This window comes from Lithobates pipiens, unplaced genomic scaffold (assembly GCF_037356315.1).
Source record: "Lithobates pipiens isolate NorthernLeopardFrog02 unplaced genomic scaffold, aLitPip1_a1.2 Scaffold_27, whole genome shotgun sequence".
In the NCBI taxonomy this organism is placed as follows: domain Eukaryota; kingdom Metazoa; phylum Chordata; class Amphibia; order Anura; family Ranidae; genus Lithobates; species Lithobates pipiens.
In genome coordinates, this window is record NW_027507788.1 from 37,822,889 (window position 1) to 37,845,139 (window position 22,251).

The 22,251-nt window shown below is 42.3% G+C and overlaps 2 protein-coding genes across 3 annotated transcripts in view; both read right to left on the bottom strand.

Moving 5' to 3' along the window:
- Window positions 1-3,734, bottom strand: part of NHERF4 (NHERF family PDZ scaffold protein 4) — a 76,571-nt gene extending 72,837 nt beyond the window's left edge. Inside the window, exon 1 of the mRNA XM_077456808.1 lies at window positions 1,399-3,734. Coding sequence (XP_077312934.1) covers window positions 1,399-1,414 — 16 coding nt within the window. The 5' untranslated portion in view covers window positions 1,415-3,734. The remainder of the gene's footprint in view (window positions 1-1,398) is intronic.
- A 4,165-nt stretch (window positions 3,735-7,899) lies between these two features.
- The window catches only part of NLRX1 (NLR family member X1), a 74,830-nt gene continuing 60,478 nt past the window's right edge, over window positions 7,900-22,251 (bottom strand). For both annotated transcript variants that reach the window (XM_077456812.1, XM_077456814.1), the window contains one exon: window positions 7,900-8,556. In XM_077456812.1, the coding sequence (XP_077312938.1) occupies window positions 8,253-8,556 (304 nt within the window). In that variant the 3' untranslated portion in view covers window positions 7,900-8,252. The remainder of the gene's footprint in view (window positions 8,557-22,251) is intronic.

Consider the following 22,251-nt stretch of genomic DNA (forward strand, 5'->3'; position numbering starts at 1 on the left):
TGAATAAATCTTATGCGACATCCAATAAATAATGCAAATTGTGCAAAACAACAATATATATATATATATATACACACACACACACACACACATGCTGTTGTGTCTATAACAAATCTAGAAATGTCTGTATCGAAGCTGAATTTTGCAACAAAAGCTGCTTTTTGTGTGTTATATTTTATTGTGCTATTCAGTTTATCTTACTTTTTGGCTAGAGTTCTGCTTTAAATTGTAACTCCACTTTTTTGGGAAAAAATACTGCAAATAAAAACAAAAAAAATATATAGGATATACAATTTCGTTGCAAGCCATATTGTAGTTTAATAATAATAAAAATGATAATCATTTTCAATCTACAGCACATATTCTGCAAAATCCAATGCAATATAGCAGCCTTGAGGCATTCAGTGCACAGTTGTTATAGGAAACACCCTCAGAAATGTCATTTCCTGCTTGTGTGATTGGCTCACGGATTTTTCCAGAAATCTGCACTAAGATGCAAGTCAGATTATAGGCATCCCTTGCAACAAAAATTTCAGTTTTGGCGAGATGTTCCTAAAGGTTTAAGTTTTTCTAAAGGAACGCTGACCCTGCTCGTTTCCTAATTAGAACACTGCTAGTGCATCGGCTGATTGAAATGAAAAAGTCACTCCCATTCAGATTCGCACAGCACAAGACAAACAGCTTTTTCTTCAGCTTATAAACAAGTAGGACTCTGCAATAAAGTATGTTAAAATCCTTGCAATGCACATTGATTATCCAGAAAGGATTGTTTTCTACAAAAAAAGTGGAGTTACTCTTTAAGAAGAAATAAAGCTTTACCAGCAGCTACTAAACATAAATATCATACTAGCAGGTTAGTTCTACATGAGAAAGCACTATTTTTTTTTTTTTTTTTGCAGCTTTCTGTTTTTACTCAATTCTTTTTAAAATCATGTTTTCTAGTTAATTAATTCAGAGTATTGCCGTTCTATTGTATTATTAACTCCAATATTTTGGGGAGCACCCACATTATATTCAGAATTCAAATGACTTTCTTTTCTCTCACCACAAACAGCATTATTAAAAGCAAGAAAGGTCCCAATTAAAAGCATAATTTTTTCCCAGACCACGCTGCCACACAAAGACAGGTTGGCATATATGCCATATATATATGCCAGGAGGGTTTATGTGCCACAACTGTTCTTCAGTTCTCTACCATAAGCTAAATCCTTGAAGTCATTTTGTGCTTGGTTATATTACAAGTGAAATAATAAAGAAAAACAATAAAAAGAAAAAAAACATGTAGAGATAACCCATAAGAAAATTTAAATAGAAGACAGAATTCTCTAACTCCAAAAAAGTAAGTCTGGCCGTGTCATTACATAAATAAGAGTGTAGATTTTTTTTACCGATCTGTACCTGAACGCTTCTTCATTTTTCCTTGGATATCTCTGATGTTCCTTTGAAAGGTGCAAAGTACATCCTAGCACAACACCTCCTATAATCGCTCTATCCCCCCTCCCATACATCAAGACATCAGGGTTAATGTTCAATCAAATAGCTTGGTGCACTCAATATCGCCTTCCTCTTTTAGGGAGTGTCAGTTAAAGGGGAAAAGCAGGATGGTGACCATTTTCTACACGATGATCTTGAGGTCTCAGCTGTCTAACGGAGAGGTATGCTTTGCCAAGTTACAGTTGCAATATCAGAAAGAAGTTTTATTATGGTGAAAAATACTGTAAAGACACAAAGAGAGCAAACATTTCACATACTGCATCCAAAGTCTGAAATATTGATAGACTTTTAAGGGGCGCATAGCTAACACAGTGGTTGTAGAATGTTACAGAAGCAGTCAACACCCATGGAACATGACCATAGCACATTTACAATACAACAGCAGGTAAATTATCTAAATCATAAACATTTTTGCTGACAGAAGTTCAATAACAGCATGCCAATTCAGCATATGCAGCCTTTTACAATGTGCTTAAAAGATCTATATAATGCTGCCATTGTTGTCCAATCAGCACATGATTGGGCATTAAAAGTGAACTGGGGCTTGTTTTTTTACATGATTTTTTTTTTGCAAGTACTATACTTTTGCTTTCCTTATATCTCAGGTATGGGGTTGCCATTCTCTCCTACAGAAAAGAACTCATGGCTTCAAATGCAGTGCAAACACCGTCTCCCCCAGAAAGTCTTATTTCTGCAGCATTATCTATAATATGATAAAATATGTAAAGAGAATGAACCCTTTTACAAAGAAAACCAGTTCTAATGGGCAGATCTGGAAAATCAAGTACAGAAATCTAACAACTGTAGTTATTAAACTATTGCAGACACCCATGGGTGATTCATCCACCTTTATTCAGTTCTGAAAGTCCGTATAAAATATTAACAAACCCCTTAATTGAAGTAAGTAGCAAACTCAGAGACAATATTTTATAGCTTAGGACCGCTTAAAAATGTAAACAGCTGTAAAGACTTTTTAGTGAATTGAAATTAGGTGCTTTCCAGCTAATCATTTAAAGCGTAACTCCACTTTTGAGAAAAAAATTCCCCTCTGAGTGATCCATGTACATTGCAAGCATTAGAACAACCTTTGCTGCAGATTGCTACCTTTTGTTATTCTGAAGACATCCTTGTGTGTTTGTCTGTGTCTCCTGGCTCAGTGAGTCTAATGGGAGTGGTTTCATAATTATCAGTCAGGTGTGTAGCTACAGGGCACTAATGAGGAAAGCTGCTGGGCCTGCATCCCTTTAGACATGTACCTATTGGAAATATCTCACCAAAAATGAAATTTTTGTTACAGGGGATGCCTGAAATCTGACTTGTATCTAATTGGAAAATCAGTGAGCCAATCACACAAGCAAGAAATTATTTCTAGGGGGTGGTCAGTACACATTCTCTGTACAGAACAACTCCATGTAGCCATATTACTTTGCTTTTATAGAAAATTACAGCGGCTGTAGATTGAAAAGGAAAGGTAATTTTTAATAACATTCAATTACAATATGATTTGCATTGCAATTGTATACACTATATTATTTTTTTCTTTATTTGCTATAAATTTCCCCATGAAAGTGGAGTTACCCTTTAAAGGGGCAATATCATTTATGTCACAGTGCTCGTCATATGGAGTTACTAGCATTAAAACGGCTGACCTTTTCAATGTCGTGGCAGTCATCAACCGTTATAAGCCAAATTCCAGATGCAATCAGGTCATTGTGTGATGTACGCTGCCATTGAAGACAGCTCCAGACTGTTGGCGTATGTTCCAAAATTTCTGAAGGTAAGTTCCTGATTCCAGTATTCCTGTTCCAGTGTGTCTACATATTCTTCTGTGTTGTAACACGGTTGCTTACCTTAGACTGTTTGCTGCCTAAGATCCTGTATACTGTTCTGGTACTGCACTTCTTCTGTTGAACCCAGCTTGCCTCCTTATTACAATGCCCCCTGCCCACACCATTAGACTTCTAAGTTATGTACCAGTTACTGCTCTCAGAGTCATTGTTGCACCTATCTTGCCTATTTGGGGATTCCCTGAAGCTAGTAATTAATCTTTATGCCATAGTTGCACCTAGCCAGACCTATATCTGGACCTACCACATGTGGCCTGACAAGCCCTCCTCATGACTATTTTATCTATAGATTTGTTTAGGTCAGAGATGTATTTATATGTGGACCCATACCCAAGACAACCAAAAGAGGAATTTTTGCATAACTGAATTTCAGTACAGGACACATCAATGGATTCATAGCCCATGGGTTATATTCTGTATTTTCAGGTCATTACACACTAGCAAAAGCTTTGCTGAGTCTGCCCCTTAGTGCCCCATATAACCCCCCCCCCCCCTCTATGATGCTCCAGTTTTGTTAGCAAGCAATAGAGAGATCACAGAGAAGAGAGGGAAGGGGCCTGTGTCCTGTACTCCAAGATACAGAATTTACAGGTACATCAACCCCCCCCCCCCCCCCCTTTATCATACAGTACAGGAAAGAGGGATCACTTTATAGATCATGGAATGTCCCAAGCAATAATTGAGGGGTGGGAAACTAAACATCCACAGCAGGCCCACAGGAAGAAAACAAGGCGGCCAAATAGTTAACAGTAGAAACATCTTGAAGTAGGAGCAACGGCAGACACTGAACACCCACCTAGCAACCATTGTAGGGAAAAAAAACGGGAAACAAAATATAGGTAGTGACTCTGCTCAAAGGAGCAGTGTAGACTCCTGGATGCTGTATAGGCCCCTGAACCAGATTTTAATGGGACATGGGCTATGAAGAAACAAGAGACTTGTTTTTGAAGGATATAAGTCCATTGAAAGGAAAAAGGGGGCAAAATGACCACCCAGACACATTGGATCCCCAAGTGGAAGAAGAGTCCAAGGATGGTCACTGCCGTTGATGGGAACAGAAAAAAGGAGGATTGGATCTTATGAGGGACCCTGAAGCTCCATAGCTGGAAAGAAAAGGGAACAACCTAACAACCCCAGGAAACAGGGAAATTTAAACTGTTTAGACTTAGCCAGGGAAGGGCAAAACACCTTATCCTAAAAATGACATTTGGTAAACTGAAGCAACTGAAGGGATAAGACATAAGGTGTGTTGGAGCTCAGGGCAAGGCCTGGGGGTTAAGCCAGGGAAGGCATATCATGACAGAACAGGGTAACCAGGGTATCCAGGTTGAGTAAATAACTTTAAATAAGCAGAAGCTACCCCATAAGAAGCCCCTATAGTGAAACCTGGGTCAGGTTATATTTGACTGGCTTTAAGGCTGGGTTCACATTGCAGCGATGCGAATCTGCTGCGGGTTCCCGCATCGCATGCCTCCAAGCGGCAGTTCACACTGCCCTATGTGAACTGCTTGGAGTGTCAGTGAAATGTTAATGACACCCCCAGATCAGTTCGCATATCGCAGTGCAGTCTGCAAACTCGGACAGGAATCGGATCGCATGGTGTGAACACCCATGCGATCCGATTCTGCTGCGGACCAAAAAAAGGGTCCCGTGCGAGTTTGGGCCGGGTGCGATGCAAATTCAGCCATACTATCTGTATGGCTGAACTCGCATCGCACAGAGATCGGATGTGATTTGCACTGCAGTGCGGTGCGAATCACATCCGATTCTCGTCACCGCTGCAATGTGAACCCAGCCTAATAGTCTTTTATATTTGTGCATAATATTTAATATGTCTTTGCACCCTCAAGTCTGCACTACTACCTCTGCATTTATCGTCAGTTAAATTTTTGTCCAGGAAACATGGCAACAGCACCAGAGGAGGAGCAGGCTGGAGACAACTGAGGCTTGCGGTAAGAACAGCATGCTCCAAAGGCTTAAACATCTGACACCACATGACATACTGGGAAACAAATATAATTCTGGATATATAGATGATATATATATATATATACACACACACACACACATATACACGGTTCGTCAGGTGGAGATTAATTATTGTAAAGATTGTGACCATCAGTATAATAAGAAAGTGTGTGTTTTCTCAATGATGTATCCTTGAGTGATTTATGTGACTAGTGACTCCATAGGTATTGCAGTGTTATTGCTACTAAATGGTAGGATTTGTGTACATTAGCAGTAGAAGTCTGGTGTGCAATTATTTGAAGTCTTACAGATTTTAATGGTAACTGCAGAAAGATTTAGCATGGTGTGAATGATTGACTGTTACATTTTTAGAGGGTTTGACTGTGCTTTTACACACCTGCTGCTTTTACGTTTCAGTACTGTAACCATCTCTTAAAATGAATATATCACACTAAAGGACTGGCTATCCATCTGATGTGAATCTACAACCCAGAGTTATAGGAATCTGTGTATACTTAAACTGTTACTAAACCCAGGACTCTGCATTCACTATATCTGGTCTCCCACCGTACACAGACCATGGAAATGCAATCATTTTAGTAAATATAAACTGCTAAATACCTTTTCTCATCAGCCGTATATAGCAGTCTTGTGACTTCTATCAGTGCCTGGTTAAAGTCTGTAGGAGGAGTGTTCATTTTCCCACAATTGCTCTATCAGGCTATAGGACCCCTAACCCTCTGTCTGGATTGTGCTGATCACATGTACTCTCCTAAGAAAGAAAAAAAAACTCTCCAGCAATACACACCACACTGAGCATGTGCAGCCTGATTCCAGTAACTGTCTTATGCAGACCTGTTTTGGAGTCAGTGGAACAAGAGGTTGATCTGTGCATACAGGATCACACAGTCTTTTTACACAATGCAGATGATTAACCCCTTAGGGCCCACAGTGAGTTCAACAAGCATGTTTTACTGCATATACAGACTGATTTTACTGTTGTGGGTTTAGTACCTCTATAATAACTGAAGTGTTACAAGTTCTTTAGTAACAGCTTGTTATCTTTATTGTGATTTTTTTCAAATGAATTAGTTCATAGTACAAGGAGCTAGAGATGTCAGTGTTGGCCTTTTTTAAAGTTTGATTCGTTTAATAAGTATTTACATATTCAAAATGCAGAAAGTGGCGGGTAGGTCTATATTAGATAAGGCACCTCATCCCAGTAAATTTAGAAAGATAGGAAATACCAGAAGGAGAAGGATTATTGTGGTGCCAATGTTACTTAAGTAGTAAAAAAGTTTTTTATATATATAAAAAAAAAAAGATACATTTTATTACAAGATGTCAAATACAGATATTACATACATAATTTGCTAATCAAAATTGATCATTAAAAGAGGGGAGCACATAAGATTTAATAATGGCCAAGTTGGTAAAGGCCTCTGTATAGGCGCGGGTCAGGTCTTCCCTACATGTTTCACCAAAACATTGGCTTCCTCGAGGAAATAGGACATGACCAGTATAGAGAAATATCTCCCGATCTGCCCAGCTGGAAATATCGGCAAAGGATGCGCCAATAGGGGGCGGCGACCTACCACCTATGTAGTGTGGCTGCAGGGGATAAGAGGCGACCAGTAAAAACAAGATTAAATCTAGGAAAAGTTTAAAAGCAGGAGCGCTGATAAAATCAAAATTAGTTTAATCAATTGAGGACAGATTTGAAGTAACGGTTATTTTTAAGTAGAGGAGCTATCAAACGTGATAGATCTGGACTTTACAAGGTTAACCAATGATAGATGATATATGGAGCACTACCTAAGCAATGAGCCCAATCACTCCTGATATATGGACGACAAAGGTAACAGTGTCCCTGGAAGCAGTGGTGGTGTTACCTTTGTTGTCTATATATCAGGATTTCCATCTGGACCTTTTTTTTGGAGTGGTTGGGCTCATTGCTTAGGCAGTGCTCCATATATATTACATATATCATCTATCATTGGTAACTTTGTGAAGTCCAGATCTATCACGGTTGATAGCTCCTCTACTTAAAAATACCCATTACTTCAAATCTGTCCTCAATTGATAAAACTAATTTTGATTCAATCAGCGCTCCTGCTTTTAAACTTTTCCTAGATTTAATCCTGTTTTTACTGGCCACCTCTTACCCCCTGCAGCCCCACTACGTAGGTGGTAGGTCGCCGCCCCCCATTGGCGCATCCTATCCCGATATTTCCAGCTGGGCAGATTGGGAGCTACTTCTCTATACTGGTCATATCCTATTCCCCCGAGGAAGCCAACGTTTTGGCAAAACATGTAGGGAAGACCTGACCCGCACCTATACAGAGGCCTTTACCAACTTGGCCATTATTAAATCTTATGTGCTCCCCTCTTTTAATGTCCAATTTCGATTAGCAAATTATGTATGTAATATCTGTATTTGACATCTTGTAATAAAATGTATTTTTTTTTTATGTATAAAAAACTTTTTTACTAATACTTAAATATTCCTAAAAAGCTGTAATGTTTATAGTTTGGGCAAAGGCATGCTTTAAATGTCAACCTTCCCTCAGAAAGTAAGAATTGAAAAACATTTTTAATTATACAAAAAAATATGTTGTATTTAAAAATTTAAAATCAAGGGAAGTGAAGTTTTAACAATGAAGTAAACAACACTTGATGCTTGAAAGCTTATCATAAACCCCTTAAAAAATAGCCACCACTCCCTTGTATGCACAAAGTATTAGGAGTACAAGTGCAAAATGACATACATATTCTATTTCTTATGTATCATGAAGCTCAAACACAATTGACACAATTGTACGTATACTGCAAACACACCCTGTAAATGTAAACCTTTTCTTGGAGGTGACCTTTCACTGTACAATCAATATCTGAAGCAAACAATACTGGAAAACAACAAATTGCTTTTTGATCACAACCCTTTCAAAGTGTTCCATGCTGAATTCTGCCCAGCATACGTTTCACCTCAGTCTCTACACGGAAAATCCGTGCTTTGCGCCACAGACTTGTAGTTAGTGCCCGGCTTTGCTGCAGATCCCGCAGGAGTAGAGTGAGGTGAGCGCTAATGCGTGCATGATCCCAACCTCCAACATTGGCCCGCAGCTCCCTTAAAATTAGATGCCAGTGACGTGATGCATCTGTTCCTTCAGTAAGAGATACAAGGACTTTGACCCCCACAGGCTTCAGGGCTTGGAGACCATCATCAGACAGTTCGTTAAAGTAGAGACTGTAGGAAAAAAAATAAAAAAGTACCATACATTTACAAAAGTTTTTTAGGATAAAATTAGATTGTAGTTATAGTGTAAAACCACATAGACATGACAAAATGCAGTTTGTATATAAAGTTGCATTCTAGCCACTTCAGCCCCGGACCATTTTGCTGGTCAAAGACCAGACCACTTTTTGCGATTCGGCACTGCGTCGCTTTAACTGATAATTGCGCGATCGTGCGACGTGGCTCCCAAACAAAATTGACGTCCTTTTTTCCCCACAAATAGAGCTTTCTTTTGGTGGTATTTGATCACCCCTGCATTTTTATTTTTTGTGCTATAAACAAAAATAGAGCGACGATTTTGAAAAAAACGCATTATTTTTTACTTTTTGTTATAATAAATATCCCCCAAAAATATATTAAAACATTTTTTCCCTCAGTTTAGGCCGATACGTATTCTTCTACATATTTTTGGTAAAAAAAAAAAAAATCGCAGTAAGCGATTATTGATTGGTTTGCGCAAAAGTTATAGCGTTTACAAAATAGGGAATAGTTTTATGGCATTTTAAAAAAAATAAAAATTTCTACTAGTAATGGCGGCGATCAGCGATTTTTATTGTGACTGCGACATTATGGCAGACACAGTGGACATTTTTGACACCTTTTTGGGACCATTGTCATTTATACAGCAATCAGTGCTATATAAATGCAGTGATTCCTGTGTAAATGACTGGCAGAGAAGGGGTTAACCAGTGGGTGGCAGTGTAGGGGTTAAGTGTTCCTAGGGGTGCGGTGCTAACTGTTGGGGGCTGGGCTTTAATTTAGTGAACAATGATCTCTGCTCCAATCACATGGAGCAGAGATCAGCGTCACTAGTTGCTAGGCAGAACGGGGAAATGCTGTTTACAATGGTATTTCCTCGTTCAGCCGCCCCGTGAGACGATCGCGGGTATGCCCGCAGCGATAGAGTCCGCGGGACCCGCGACCGGACTCACAGGGGTCCCGACCAGCACACGAGTGTGCCGCCGGCAGTGCACTCACGATGGCAGGGCGGCATTAAAGATTGGACGTACCTGTACGCCAATATGCCTGCCCGTGCCATTCTGCCAACGTACATCGGTGTGCGCTGGTTGGGAAAAAAATATACATTTTAATATTTCTCTGTAATCAATATTACATCAGTGAATGTATTTTTTTAAATGCCAGCAGTGCAAGTACCTAAATATGACCTGGTATCAACCTCTTGCAGTCTCTGTACAGGAGGGTTTGATAGGAAAAAGCAGAACAAGGAGCCAATCAGTTCATGTGCTGACAAGAAGCAAGCTGATATGAAGAGAAGAAAATGACAGATATGAGCTCATCAATTGTGCTGCTTCTCCTTTCATTTTCCTGCCACAGTCTGGGGTGGGTGTAGAACGGGCAGGGCTTTGAAGCGTTGAATGGTGGTGGACAACAGTTCGAAGACATCTAGCAACAGAAAAAAAGAATGCGGGGCAAATCTGGGGACTGAAGATGAATATTACAGAAAAATCTTTTTTTTCTTGTTATTTTTATCTTTTATTGGGCTATTCATTTTTATCTTGTTATTTCTAGCTGGAATTCTGCTTTACAATTGAATCTGATATTATAATTATTCAAGCTCCAAGCTTCCTATTTTGATCAAAGGTTAGCAGCTGTGCTTTTTGACTGAGCTGGTAAACTTTAGCTCTAGGGTGCCTAGTTCTTATTTGATATCAAAGTTATTATTTGGAATAACTATGTTGGATCATATATTTTATTTGTGTGAACCATTCCCCCCATCTCCCCAAAAAATAAATTACAAAACATTAGTACAATATTTCATCTACAATATAATATTGTGTCAAAAAACTATGTTAGAGCATTTCATTTATTTGTGTGAACCATTCTCCCATTTCCCAAGAAAATAAATTACAAAACATTAGCGGCACAGTGGTGTGGTGGGCGGCACAGTGGTGTGGTGGTTAGCACTCTCACCTAGCAGTAAGAAAGGTCGCTGGTTCAAATCCCAACCACGACACTACCTGCCTGGAGTTTGCATGTTCTCCCTGTGCCTGCGTGGGCTTACTCCGGTTTCCTCCCACAATCCTAAGACATGCAGGTAGGTTAATTGGCTTCTGTCCAAAATTGGCCCTAGTATAAGAATGGGGACCTTGGATTGTGGGCTCTTTGAAGGTAGGGACCAATGAGAGTGTGCAATGTACAGGGGCAATTGTAGACACTCAATCAGGTTGAACTGGATGGACTGGAGTCTTTATTCAACCTTACAAACTATGAAACTATGAAACTATTAGTACAATCATTTTATCCACAATAAGTGTCATAAATCCAGTTGTCCACTCAAAATGTGTATTTCATCCTCCATGGGCAGAATGATCATACCTCTGTGACACTTTTATTAAAGGCTCACTTACAAGCAGGGGCGGACTGGGCCGGGGGGCAGGGTGGCAGTCTCCCCCCAGGCCGTTTCACTATCACCCCGTGCACCGGGGCTGTCTCAACACCAGGACTGGATTAACAAGGTCCCTACTTAACCAGCCCCAGCCGCACAAGAACAGTGACAGAGGAACACATGCCGAGGAAATAAATTCCTCTCCCTACCCCCCATTCCCCCCCCCCCCCGATCAGTGCATTCTCATTGGGGACTCACACCTACTGAGTACAGCCCTGGGGCAAAGCCTGTCCCTAGGCTCACTTTTTGATTGAGTGGGACTCGAAACCCACCTTCTCTGGTGCAGGAAAGAGCAACACGGAGGGAGGTAAGTGTGCTGAGGCAGCCACTTCCTCTGACTGTACCAAGAACACATCTTACACCATAGATTACATTACACTACAGGTCATATAGCCTGATATCAGGAGAGTGTCCTCTGTCATAAGGAAAGAGGGACCTACAGGGATGAAGATGATAATTGGTGGGGGTGAGGATGAATATGGAAAGAGGGAAGGATAGAGGCTGCTTGAGGCATGAGGATGAAGATGGATCATGTGGTGATAGAGGAAATAGAGAAAAGAGCACATAGAGAATACAAGGATGAGGATGATGGGTTATAAAATCACGGAGGGATGGCGCTGATTATGGAGTGAAGTTGGTGATGAAGATGGTTATGGAGAACGATGAGGATGATGGAGTTACAATGTGGAGAGAGATGAGATCACGCTGGAGCGGGATGAGGATGATGGAGTTACAATGTGGAGAGAGAGGAGATCATGCTGGAGAGGGATGAGGATGATGGGGACAATTATGAGAGGAATGAGGAAGATCATGAGGATGACTATGGAGATTGAAGTGGATGATGAGGTTACATTAAGAATTCAGGGATGAGGAAGACTTGGTTACAGTGTGAAATAGAATGAGAATGATACTGAAAAAGGAATTTAGGGATGAAGATGGCTATTGAGAGGGATGAAGACAGGCATGTACTGGCCATCGGGACTACCGGGAGTTTCCCGGTGGGCCGATGGCTCAGTGGGCCGGTTTCAGTGACAGCCTGCCAAATTAATGGCTGCGCTACTCACGCGGCCATTAATTTGAGCACCGCTGTACTTCCGAGCGCAGAGCGGCGCACTTCGGCTCTTTCCGCCCCCACTCGGTGCTTTCAGAACACTGCACAGATCTTCGGCCACCTCCGGCCCACATTCGTCCTTTTCCGTCACCGCTCGGCTTCCCCCGCCCCCTCCTCTCCGACAGCTCTTCAGCTATGAAAACTCGACTATCTCCGGCGGCCCCCGCGGTAACGGACGCTGTGAATTTAAATAAGCCGGGGGCCGCCGTGTGATGACATGAGAGCAGCCGACAGGCAGAGAAGTCCCTGGCAGATGAGGGAGGCCGGAGGATGGTGGTGCTGCTGGAACCCGTCCAGGTAACCGGCCGGCCCAGCACAGTTATTGCATATGGCTGTGTATATGTGTATGTATATATATATATATATATATATATATATATATATACACACACACACTGTATATAGCATATAGCTGTATATATATATATATATATATATATATATATATATATATATATATATATATATAGCAAAGGATGTGGCACTAAATAAAATAACATGTATATATACTGTATATAGCATATGGCTGTATATATATATATATATATATATTGTATACAGCTATATCTATCTATCTACACACTGCATATCTATCTACACACTGCATATAGCTATATATATATACATACATACATACATACACACTGCATATAGCTATATATATATATATATATATATATATATATATATATATATATATATATATATATATATATACACTGCATATAGCTATATATATATATATACACACACACACACACACACTGCATATATATATATATATATATATAGCAAAGGATGTGGCGCTAAATAAAATAACATAGAAAATCTATTTGGTGAAAACAATGATTAAAATAATATGCAAAATCCAACATACGGTAGCTAAAAGTTCGCCAAAACTGTCAATTAATATAAAAATGTGCATAAAAATATTGAAAAAAAAAAAAAATTCATATATAAACCATGCTTATAATTAAAACCCCCTTTGTTTGTTTTTTTTGCATTCTTTTTGCGCTTTAATACCAAGGACATAGTTTGGATATAATGGTTGTAATTATGAAACCATTATATCCAATGGTTATAATGGTTTTATAATGAATGGTTTATATATGAATTTTTTGCTGAAATTTTTTTTATGCACATTTCAATATTAATTGACACTTTTGATGTACTTTTAGCTATGTTGGATTTTGCATATTATTTGAATCATTATTTGCACCAAATGGATTTTTGATGTTATTCTGGTTAGCGTCACATCCTTTGCTATATATTCAATTTATCTGTGGATTTGTGTTAACCTGTTTGATGTTGGCAGCTTCTCACTACTGCGGTTGATCAAAAATAGGTGTGTGCATTAGTTGTTTATTTTAAAATATATAATGCAGAGCCAGGCTTTGGGCAGGTGACAGGGGGACACCAGGGGGTAGAGAGGGACTGGAAAATAAAAGATCACCAGGGGACCCATGGAATGAAGAGGCTTTTGTGGGAAGAAGGGGTCCTAAGGCATAAAGATTTGAGATGTAGAGGCCCTATCTGAAGGACCCTATGGAATGAAGGGGGCCCCCAATGGGAAGAAGGACCCTATGGGATGTAGGGGTTGTATGGTATGTAGGGGGCCTAGAAGAAGGACCCTATGGAATGAAGGGGGCCCAATGGGAAAAAATGGTGTTATGGTTTCTGCATCAGTCTTGATGACATCAGAAGACATTGGAGCATGGGGGGAGAAGACTCTGAGGACCAGTCTAACAGGATGGAGGATCAAGTAAGCAAATCTTCCTGTTTCATGCTGCCTGGACCTAAACAAGCCCTTACAGTGTGGGCACGATTTTATTGTCAGATGACAAACTGACCTTTGAAGCAAAGCCCTCCAGTAGTGCGCTGTCACTGCTGCCGGGGGCTTCCCCCTTCACCTGGTCTTGCTTCTGAGTTTGCATACTCCTGCTATGTGGCTAGCCGGGCCGTGAGGATGTCACTCTCGTGCAAGTGCGCAGCATACTGTTTTTGTGCGTGTTTTCAAAATTGGAGTGGGCCGGTCTTGATGAAGTCCAGGGCCAAATTTTTGTCCCAGTCCAGCCCTGGATGAAGATGGTTATGGAAAAGGAAGCTGGGGATGGTGATGATGAAGTTACAATGTTGAGGGATAAGGATGATGTGTTGAGCTGATGGGCACTGGTGAGGCTGCACTGATAAGCACTGATCAGGTAGCATTGATGGACACTGGTGAGGGTGCATTGATGGACACTGGTGAGGATGCATTGATGCATTATTTTTGTTAAACCTCCTTTGTTGCAATTAAAATTTTATTATGTTAACACATTGAATCATATTTGTCTTGCTGCATAAAATCAATATCAATTATAAAACCAGGTAAGCATGGATGGTGAGCTGATTTGGAGGTTCAATGGGCCACTTGACTGGACTTGCCTCCCAGGCCTAAGGCTGCCAGCCCTTCCCTGCTCACAAGTACATGTTTGACTCTTTACTAATAAGTAAGGTCAAACTGCTTTAAATAAATTCCTCTAATGTTTAAAATCATCTGCTTATGTTCCCCACCTCCTTCATATTCCAATAGTTTTCTGGTCTAGTCACTTCAAGCCAAATGTCAACCACATTCACGGTTCAATTGAATATATTGGAAGAAGAAAAAAACTTGCCGAGGGCTGGCAGAATCCTTTAGGTCAGGGTTTCTCAACCAGGGTTTCTCTAAAGGTTAGCAAGGTTTCTTTGAGCAATGAGCAATTTATGCCTCTCAGATAAGTTCCCACTAACACCATTAATCATTTTATCTATCTGTAAGGGGATAATTCTTCCCAATGACCACAAGTGTAAGGGGCAATCTTCCCACTGACCATCACACTAATGTATCATGAGTTATAGATATAGTCATTTTTAGCAGGGGTTGCCTGAGACTGAAAAGTTATTTCAAGGGTTCCTCTGTGATTAAAAGGTGGAGAAAGGCTGCTTTAGGCTTATATTAAAAACAAGATAAAACACTCACTTCAGTGAGTGCTAGCCAGCATTTGTATCCAAGCGTCTATACCGGTGATAGTGAACCTTGGCAACCCAGATGTTTTTAAACTACATTTCCCATGATGCTCATACACTCTGCAGTGTAGTTGAGCCAAGGTTCACCATCACTGGTCTATACAGTAGAGGACTTGTTTGCAGATTTGGGGGATTTAGGAGGACCATGGTTGCAGCTGAACTGGGCTCCTGTCTTGGGCTTGGAAGGTGAAGTCTGAGAGTAATAAAAGGAACTCTTGCTGGCTTGGAGGAAAACCAGTTAAGGCCTAGGCTTCTTCTGTTGAGGTAGATGAGTACTTTTACCCCCAGTGACATTGTTTATGAAAGAGTGTCTAAAGAGGCACCACAGAGAAGTTCAACATCAAAAAGGCACTCACAGCCTTTTTCTACATTACTGTTCTGCAGACCAACATTTTAACAAAGGAGTATACCGCATATTCACTGATAGGATACCTATTCAGGAAATGAGACAAACAATATCAACTAAGGCCCCTTTCACACGGGGCGGATCAGTAATGATCCGCCCCGTGATGATCCGCTCGCTCAGCGGGAATCGCTCCGTTGTCCCTGTTGAGCCGGCGGCGGACAGGGCAGTCTCCGCACACTGTGCAGGGACCGCCCTGTCAGCTCTCCGCTATGGGGATCGGATGAGCACGGCTCGTCTGTCCGTGTTCATCCGATCCGCTCTGCAGACGGATAGAAAAATAGGATTTTCCTCCGTCTGCAGAATCGGACAGTAGCGGAGGCGGACAATAGCGGGTGTCTGCGGATGTCCATCAGCAGACACCCGCTATCCCATAGATATGCATGTATGTCCGTATTTCATCCGCAAACGGATGGATGAAATACGGACATACTGTCCGCATGTGTGAAAGGGGCCTAACCTGTCTACATAATAGTGTAGGGCTGAAATCATAAGCTCTAAGTGCTCTACAAATAAAGGACCAGTAAAGACAGTTGCTGAATCCTAGACATACATTTTGCCCATTCCTCTAGGAATTAACATATAGGCATCATGCTTATGGCAAGTAACAAAGAAGGACCTGCTGGTGAAAGCAGTGATTTGAAAAGACTTTTCACAATTTTTGTGATCACTAAAAACTGGTGCATCCTTAGCAGGCATGAACAGCATTTTATTAAGATGGAATCTCACTGGATCTACAGCAGGAATGGCCCAGATAAAGCCAAATGAAATCTAGAAAAAGAGAACCAGATGCTAATTTTAGGCATATTATTTTTTTTACAAATTAAAAGGTAATCAGTGGATTTCGGGGGCCAACAGTTCCCCTTTATCAAGGCTCAAATGAAAATGACAACACGTCCTAAAGGACTCCTATCCTAAAACTCTTGTGAAGTGTTCTATATTAGTCATGATAGATGTATGCTTAGAGATAATTGTGCAGGAGATGTTCTGTCACCACTAAGCATATGCCCATCATGACTAATAAAGAACACTCCCCAGGAGTATGACCCAGCTGTCTCCGAATCCGGTCCCTTAATGAACAAGAAAGAAAGTGCAGTTTTGCTTCGTAACAGGAGGTCAAATGTTCTTTTAAGGCAGCTCATACATTGATCTTTTTTTTTTTGTTGTTCAACCAGCAGGTTGAAAGAAAAATGATCTGGTTAATTTCTAGCTGGGCAGCATAAAAAAAACTAATGAAACTATTTCAACATCCCAAGATAAGAAACTGAGGTTTTGTTGCATATATCTGAAAAACAGGAAGTAATGTACAGTGTTACCGCACAACTAACATTTCATGAAGCTTTACAAGTGTGTGATACAAGAGTGAAAAAAGAAGGACGCGTTGACCAAGGTAAGCGCATTACTGCACTAATGCATCAGCTTACAACTACGTAAGAAAAATGTATCTGATGCTAAAGTCAGTTTTAACTCTTTATGTTCCTATTCCTTTCAGGGTAAGTGGACCCCCCTCTTACATGTGCTGGAATTAAAATATAATAAATAAAATGTGGGCTCTCTTCGTTTTGGAAAAAAGGAAACATTACTAAATAATATGCAAACAAATATCCATGTTCATTCAAACAAATGAGGCAATTCAGGCAAATGAAAAGTCTGCTTTTTTAACTGCCCCTGAAAACAAATGGCTTTAAAAGCAATTTGTAAACAAACTGCCCCCCCCCCCCCCACAAACCTAACCTTGGCTTGGCTTCAATGCTTTTGGGGGTCATGGGTGACATCACTGTACCTTCTAGCAGAGCTGGGGGATTAAATTCCCTCAAGAGTTGACTTTTGCGGCACTTCAAGCTCCCAGCTTTGCTGAGAGGCACAGTGACTTCCCTCATGCCTTCCAGAAGTGTCAGAGGCCAGGGGACCAAGGCAATCATTTATGTTTTTGGGTGGTGAACGGTTTGTGTACGAAAGGCATTTAAAAGCAAATATTGTGTGGGGGAAGGGATCTGGCTCAAAAAGGAGACCATTGGTTTGCCATTGAAGGTCCACTTTAACTTTTTATCCCATGGACTGTACACAAAATAAGGGTACATCAGATGTGTATGGGGAAACCACAACTAGTACAAGATGATGTATTTGAGTATTCAATGGGATGTTGGTTATTACACTATTATGAATTGTAAATAATGATGGATATTTTTCTATTTGGAAATATGTCTATAATTCCTGAAGAAGTGGACTAAGTCCAGGAAACGTGTTAAGGCCCAGGATCATCACTTTTGCAGATGATATAATGTAATTTTATGGGTTTGTATTGTGAAGTTATGAACAAAAAACGGAGTTACGTACCGGTAACATCCTTTTCCGGGAGTCTTTCAGGACAGCCACCTTAGAGAGACCCTGGCTCCTCCCCTCTTAGGAAACACCACCTTCAATTTCAAGATTTAAGCCTTGTCCTCCCTCCGTCCCTCAGTTCTTCCAGAGTACCTCCGGCCAACTGGGGAGACACAAGAACACGTCAAACAAACAAACTTTTAATCTTACCTGACGGTCTCATGTGATGAGTTCCCGACGATCTCCAAAAACCTGGGTGGGAACCGGTGCTGTCCTGAAAGACTCCCGGAAAAGGATGTTACCGGTACGTAACTCAATTTTTCCCAAGTTCGTCTTTCAGGACAACCACCTTAGAGAGGATAAGCGAGCACATTACCTTAGGGTGGGACCACTGCTTGCAGCACTTTACGACCAAAGGCTTGGTCTTTGGCTGACAGAAGATCCAGTCTATAGTGTTTCACGAACGTAGAAAAACTGGACCACGTTGCAGCTCTACAGATCTGTTCAGGAGATGCACCAGCCCACTCTGCCTGAGAAGTTGCCACTGCCCTGGTTGAGTGTGCTCTAATCCCAACTGGGGGTTCTAACCCCCCTGCCACGTAAACGTGCCCAATGGCTAACCTTAACCATCTGGCTATCGTACGTCTAGAGGCTTTGGAACCCTTACTAGCCCCTGAGAATAACACAAAAAGTGAATCAGACTTCCTGAACTGACTTGTGCAATCTAAATAATGAAGGACACATCTTCTAACATCCAATCTATGAAAGATGTGTTCCTGTTCTCTTACTGGATTTGAACAGAAAGTAGGTAGCACAATCTCCTGGACTCTATGAAAACTAGAGGCTACCTTAGGTAAAAAGGCCGGATCCGTCTTAAAAACCAAACGGTCCGGAAAGACCTGAAAAAAAGGTGCCCTAACCGAAAGGGCTTCGAGTTCACTCACTCTCCTTGCTGTAGTGATCGCCACCAAAAACACCGTTTTGAGAGTGATCAGTTTTAATGAGCAAGATTCCAATGGCTCAAAAGGTTCTCCTGTGAGAAACTGTAAAACTAAAGAAAGATCCCAAACTGGAAAGGGGGGATTTGAAACAGGTCTCTGCCTACTTAGGGCTTTGAAGAACCTCATTATCCAAGGGTCTGATGCTAGATGCCTTTCTAGAAACACGCTTAAAGCAGATACCTGACCCTTCAGTGTTCCAAGGGCTAAACCTTTATCTGCCCCAGCCTGCAGGAACTCTAGAACGGCTACAGAGCTGCGCACGTTGAAGGAGCTCTCTGAGCACCAACTATTGAACCGCCTCCATACCTTTAAGTAAATGGTCTGGGTTTCCTTTTTCCTGCAGTTTAGGAGAGTGGCTACTAAACGATCTGAGAAGCCCTTGCCCTTCAACAATTCCTCCTCAGAAGCCAAGCTGCAAGGTTCCACCGCTCCACCTGAGGACAGCAGATTGGACCCTGAGAAAGGAGATCTTCCTGGACTGGGAGAATCCAGGGGGGTTCTACAGACAGGCCCTTCAGAATGGAGAACCACGGCCTCCTGGGCAAGTGAGGTGCGATTAGAATAAGGGTAGTATTCTCCACCTGAAACTTCCTTAACACTGCCGGAATCAGCACGGGAGGGGGGAAAGCATAGCACCTGGAGAAACCCCAACTCTGTGCTAGTGCGTCCACCCCCAACGCCCCGTCCCCCCTGTTTATAGAAAAGAAGATGGCTACCTTCGCGTTTTCCCTCGAGGCAAAGAGGTCTATCGAAGGAATCCCCCACCTCTGGGTGATCATTTCGAAAACCTCCTGTTTGAGAACCCAGTTGCCTTCTCTCAGTGTTCTCCTGCTGAGGAAATCTGCCACCTGATTTTGCTCTCCCTTCAAGTGGATCGCTGACAGGGACAGGACATTTGCTTCGGCCCACCTGAGGATGGCTTTTGTTAGGGCCCATAAGGATTCGCTCCTGGTGCCCCCCTGTCTGTTGATGTAAGCTACCACCGACCTGACTTTTACATGATGCCCCCGGAGTTCTCTCTGAAAGGTCCTGAGAGCCAGATCTACTGCCCTCAGCTCCCTCCAATTCGAGGATCTCTTCGACTCCCTCCTCTCCCAGGTACCCTGTATCAAACGGGAGTCTAGGTGTGCACCCCAACCTGAGCTGCTTGCATCGGTTGTGACCACCCTGGATATTGGTAAAATCCACTCTAGGCCTTAGGACAAATTTGCTCCCTTTCTCCACCACCAGAGGGACCTCTTTACCTGATTTGGAACCGAAACCAAAGAATCCAGAGACCCCTGGCTGTGGTCCCAAACCTTCAGTATAAATAATTGCAGAGGACGGTAATGTAATCCCACCCACTGAACCGCTGGGAGCGTGGACGTCAGCAAGCCCAATGCCAACATGACCTTCCTTACTGAGATCTGGTGGCTGCCCTGGAGAAACAACAGTGCCTTGTCTACCTTTTGAATTTTTTCTAAAGGGAGGAAGATTTTTTGTTCTGTTGAGTCCAACACATACCCCAGGAAGGTGACCCTCTGGGAAGGATTTAAGTTGGATTTCTCCAGGCTTAGAAGCCAACCCAGGCTTACTAACAGGTCTCTTGCTATCTGTAAATCTCGAGTCAACTGCGTCGGAGAAGGGGCAAACAGGAGAAGATCGTCGAGATACGCGATCACCGAGATTCCCCTGAGACGCAGAAATGCCAGAACTTCTGCCATCACTTTGGTGAAGATTCAGGGGGAAGAGGATAGCCCGAAGGGAAGTGCTTTGAACTGCAGGTGTAGCACCCCTACCGAGGTTCTTACTGCCAGTCTGAGGAAAGGCTGGTGGGTCTCTGCGATGGGAATATGCAGGTATGCATCTTTTAAATCTATCGATGCCATGAAACAGTTTGGTGGAAGAAGTGCTTTCACTGAGTAAACTGAATCCATCCGAAACCTTCTGTAGGTGACTGAGACATTCAGAGGCTTCAGGTTCAGGATAAGCCTGAACTTTCCCGAAGGCTTGCGAACCACAAAAACGTGAGAATAGAAACCCCTGCCTGTCTCTCCTGCTGGGACCCGTACTACCACTTCTTGTTCCTCTAACTCCTGAAGAGAGGAAAGAAGGGCAGACGATTTTTCTGCACATTTTGGCAGCTCGGTGACAAGGAGTCTCAGAGGGGGGAGGTCTGAAAACTCCAAACAGTAACCTCTTCTGATGATCCCCAACACAAACTGATTGGAGGTGATCATCTCCCACTGTGGGAGAAAGGCCCCCAACCTTCCTCCCACTGTGACCCTGTCATTGAGACTTTTTGGGCTGTTCAGGAGGGCGAAAAATTGCTCCCCCGCGCCCCTTGCCCTTGAGCCCCCAACTTTTCTTCTGCTGATCAGTTCTAGGGGCTTCAAATTTTTTCTGAGGATGAGTCTTTTTCTTTGACTGCTCCCCAAATTTCCTCTTAACGGGAAAGGCCTTTTTCTTATCAGCCGTGCGATCAAGCACTGCTTCAAGACCTGGCCCAAACAGCAAGTCTCCTGTAAAAGGGATCCCACAGAGCTTTGCTTTGGACGCATTGTCCCCCTGCCAGGTCTTCAGCCATAAGGCCCTCCTAGCTGAGTTGGTCAGAGTCGAGGACCTTGCAGACATTCGCACGGATTCAGCTGAAGCATCCGCAATGTATGCTATCCCCTTAAGCAGCATGGGAAAGGAGGATAGAATAGTCTCCTTTGCCGTCCCTGCTTCAATGTGCGCGCTAATCTGGGTAAGCCAATACTCCATATTACGAGCCACCACTGTGGCTGCCATGGCCGGCTTAAGATTTCCCTGTGATGAATCCCAGGCTTTCTTTAGAAGTGAATCCATCCTCCGATCCATAGGGTTTGAAAGTACCCCCATGTCCTCAAAGGCCAGATCAGTGTGTCTGGACACCTGGGAAAAGGCAGCATCTAATCTGGGAGATTTATTCCAGACAAGAGCCTCCTCTTCCGAAAAAGGAAACCTTCATTTTAATGCCCCAGAAAAGAAAGGTTTCCTCTCGGGATCCTGCCATTCCTTCCTGATGGCATCGATCAAGACGTCATGCACCGGGAACACCCGCTTTTTCTGTTCCCCCATGCCCTTGTACATCTGATCATGGAGTGACAATGCCTTCTTTTCCTCTTGTATGCCTAAAGTGGTATGAATAGCTCTTAAGAGCTTGTCCACTTCCTCCAGGGAAAGCTTATACCGTGAGGTTCTATTGGATTCCCCATCCAACCCCTCATCGTCAGATTCCCCTTAGGAGTCTGAGCCGACACTGTCAAATTCTTCCTCAGCTTCCTCTCTGGAGCCCCCTGGATTCTCTCCACTTGCGGGAGGAACATCCACAGGGCTAGATGGTACACTCTGCTGT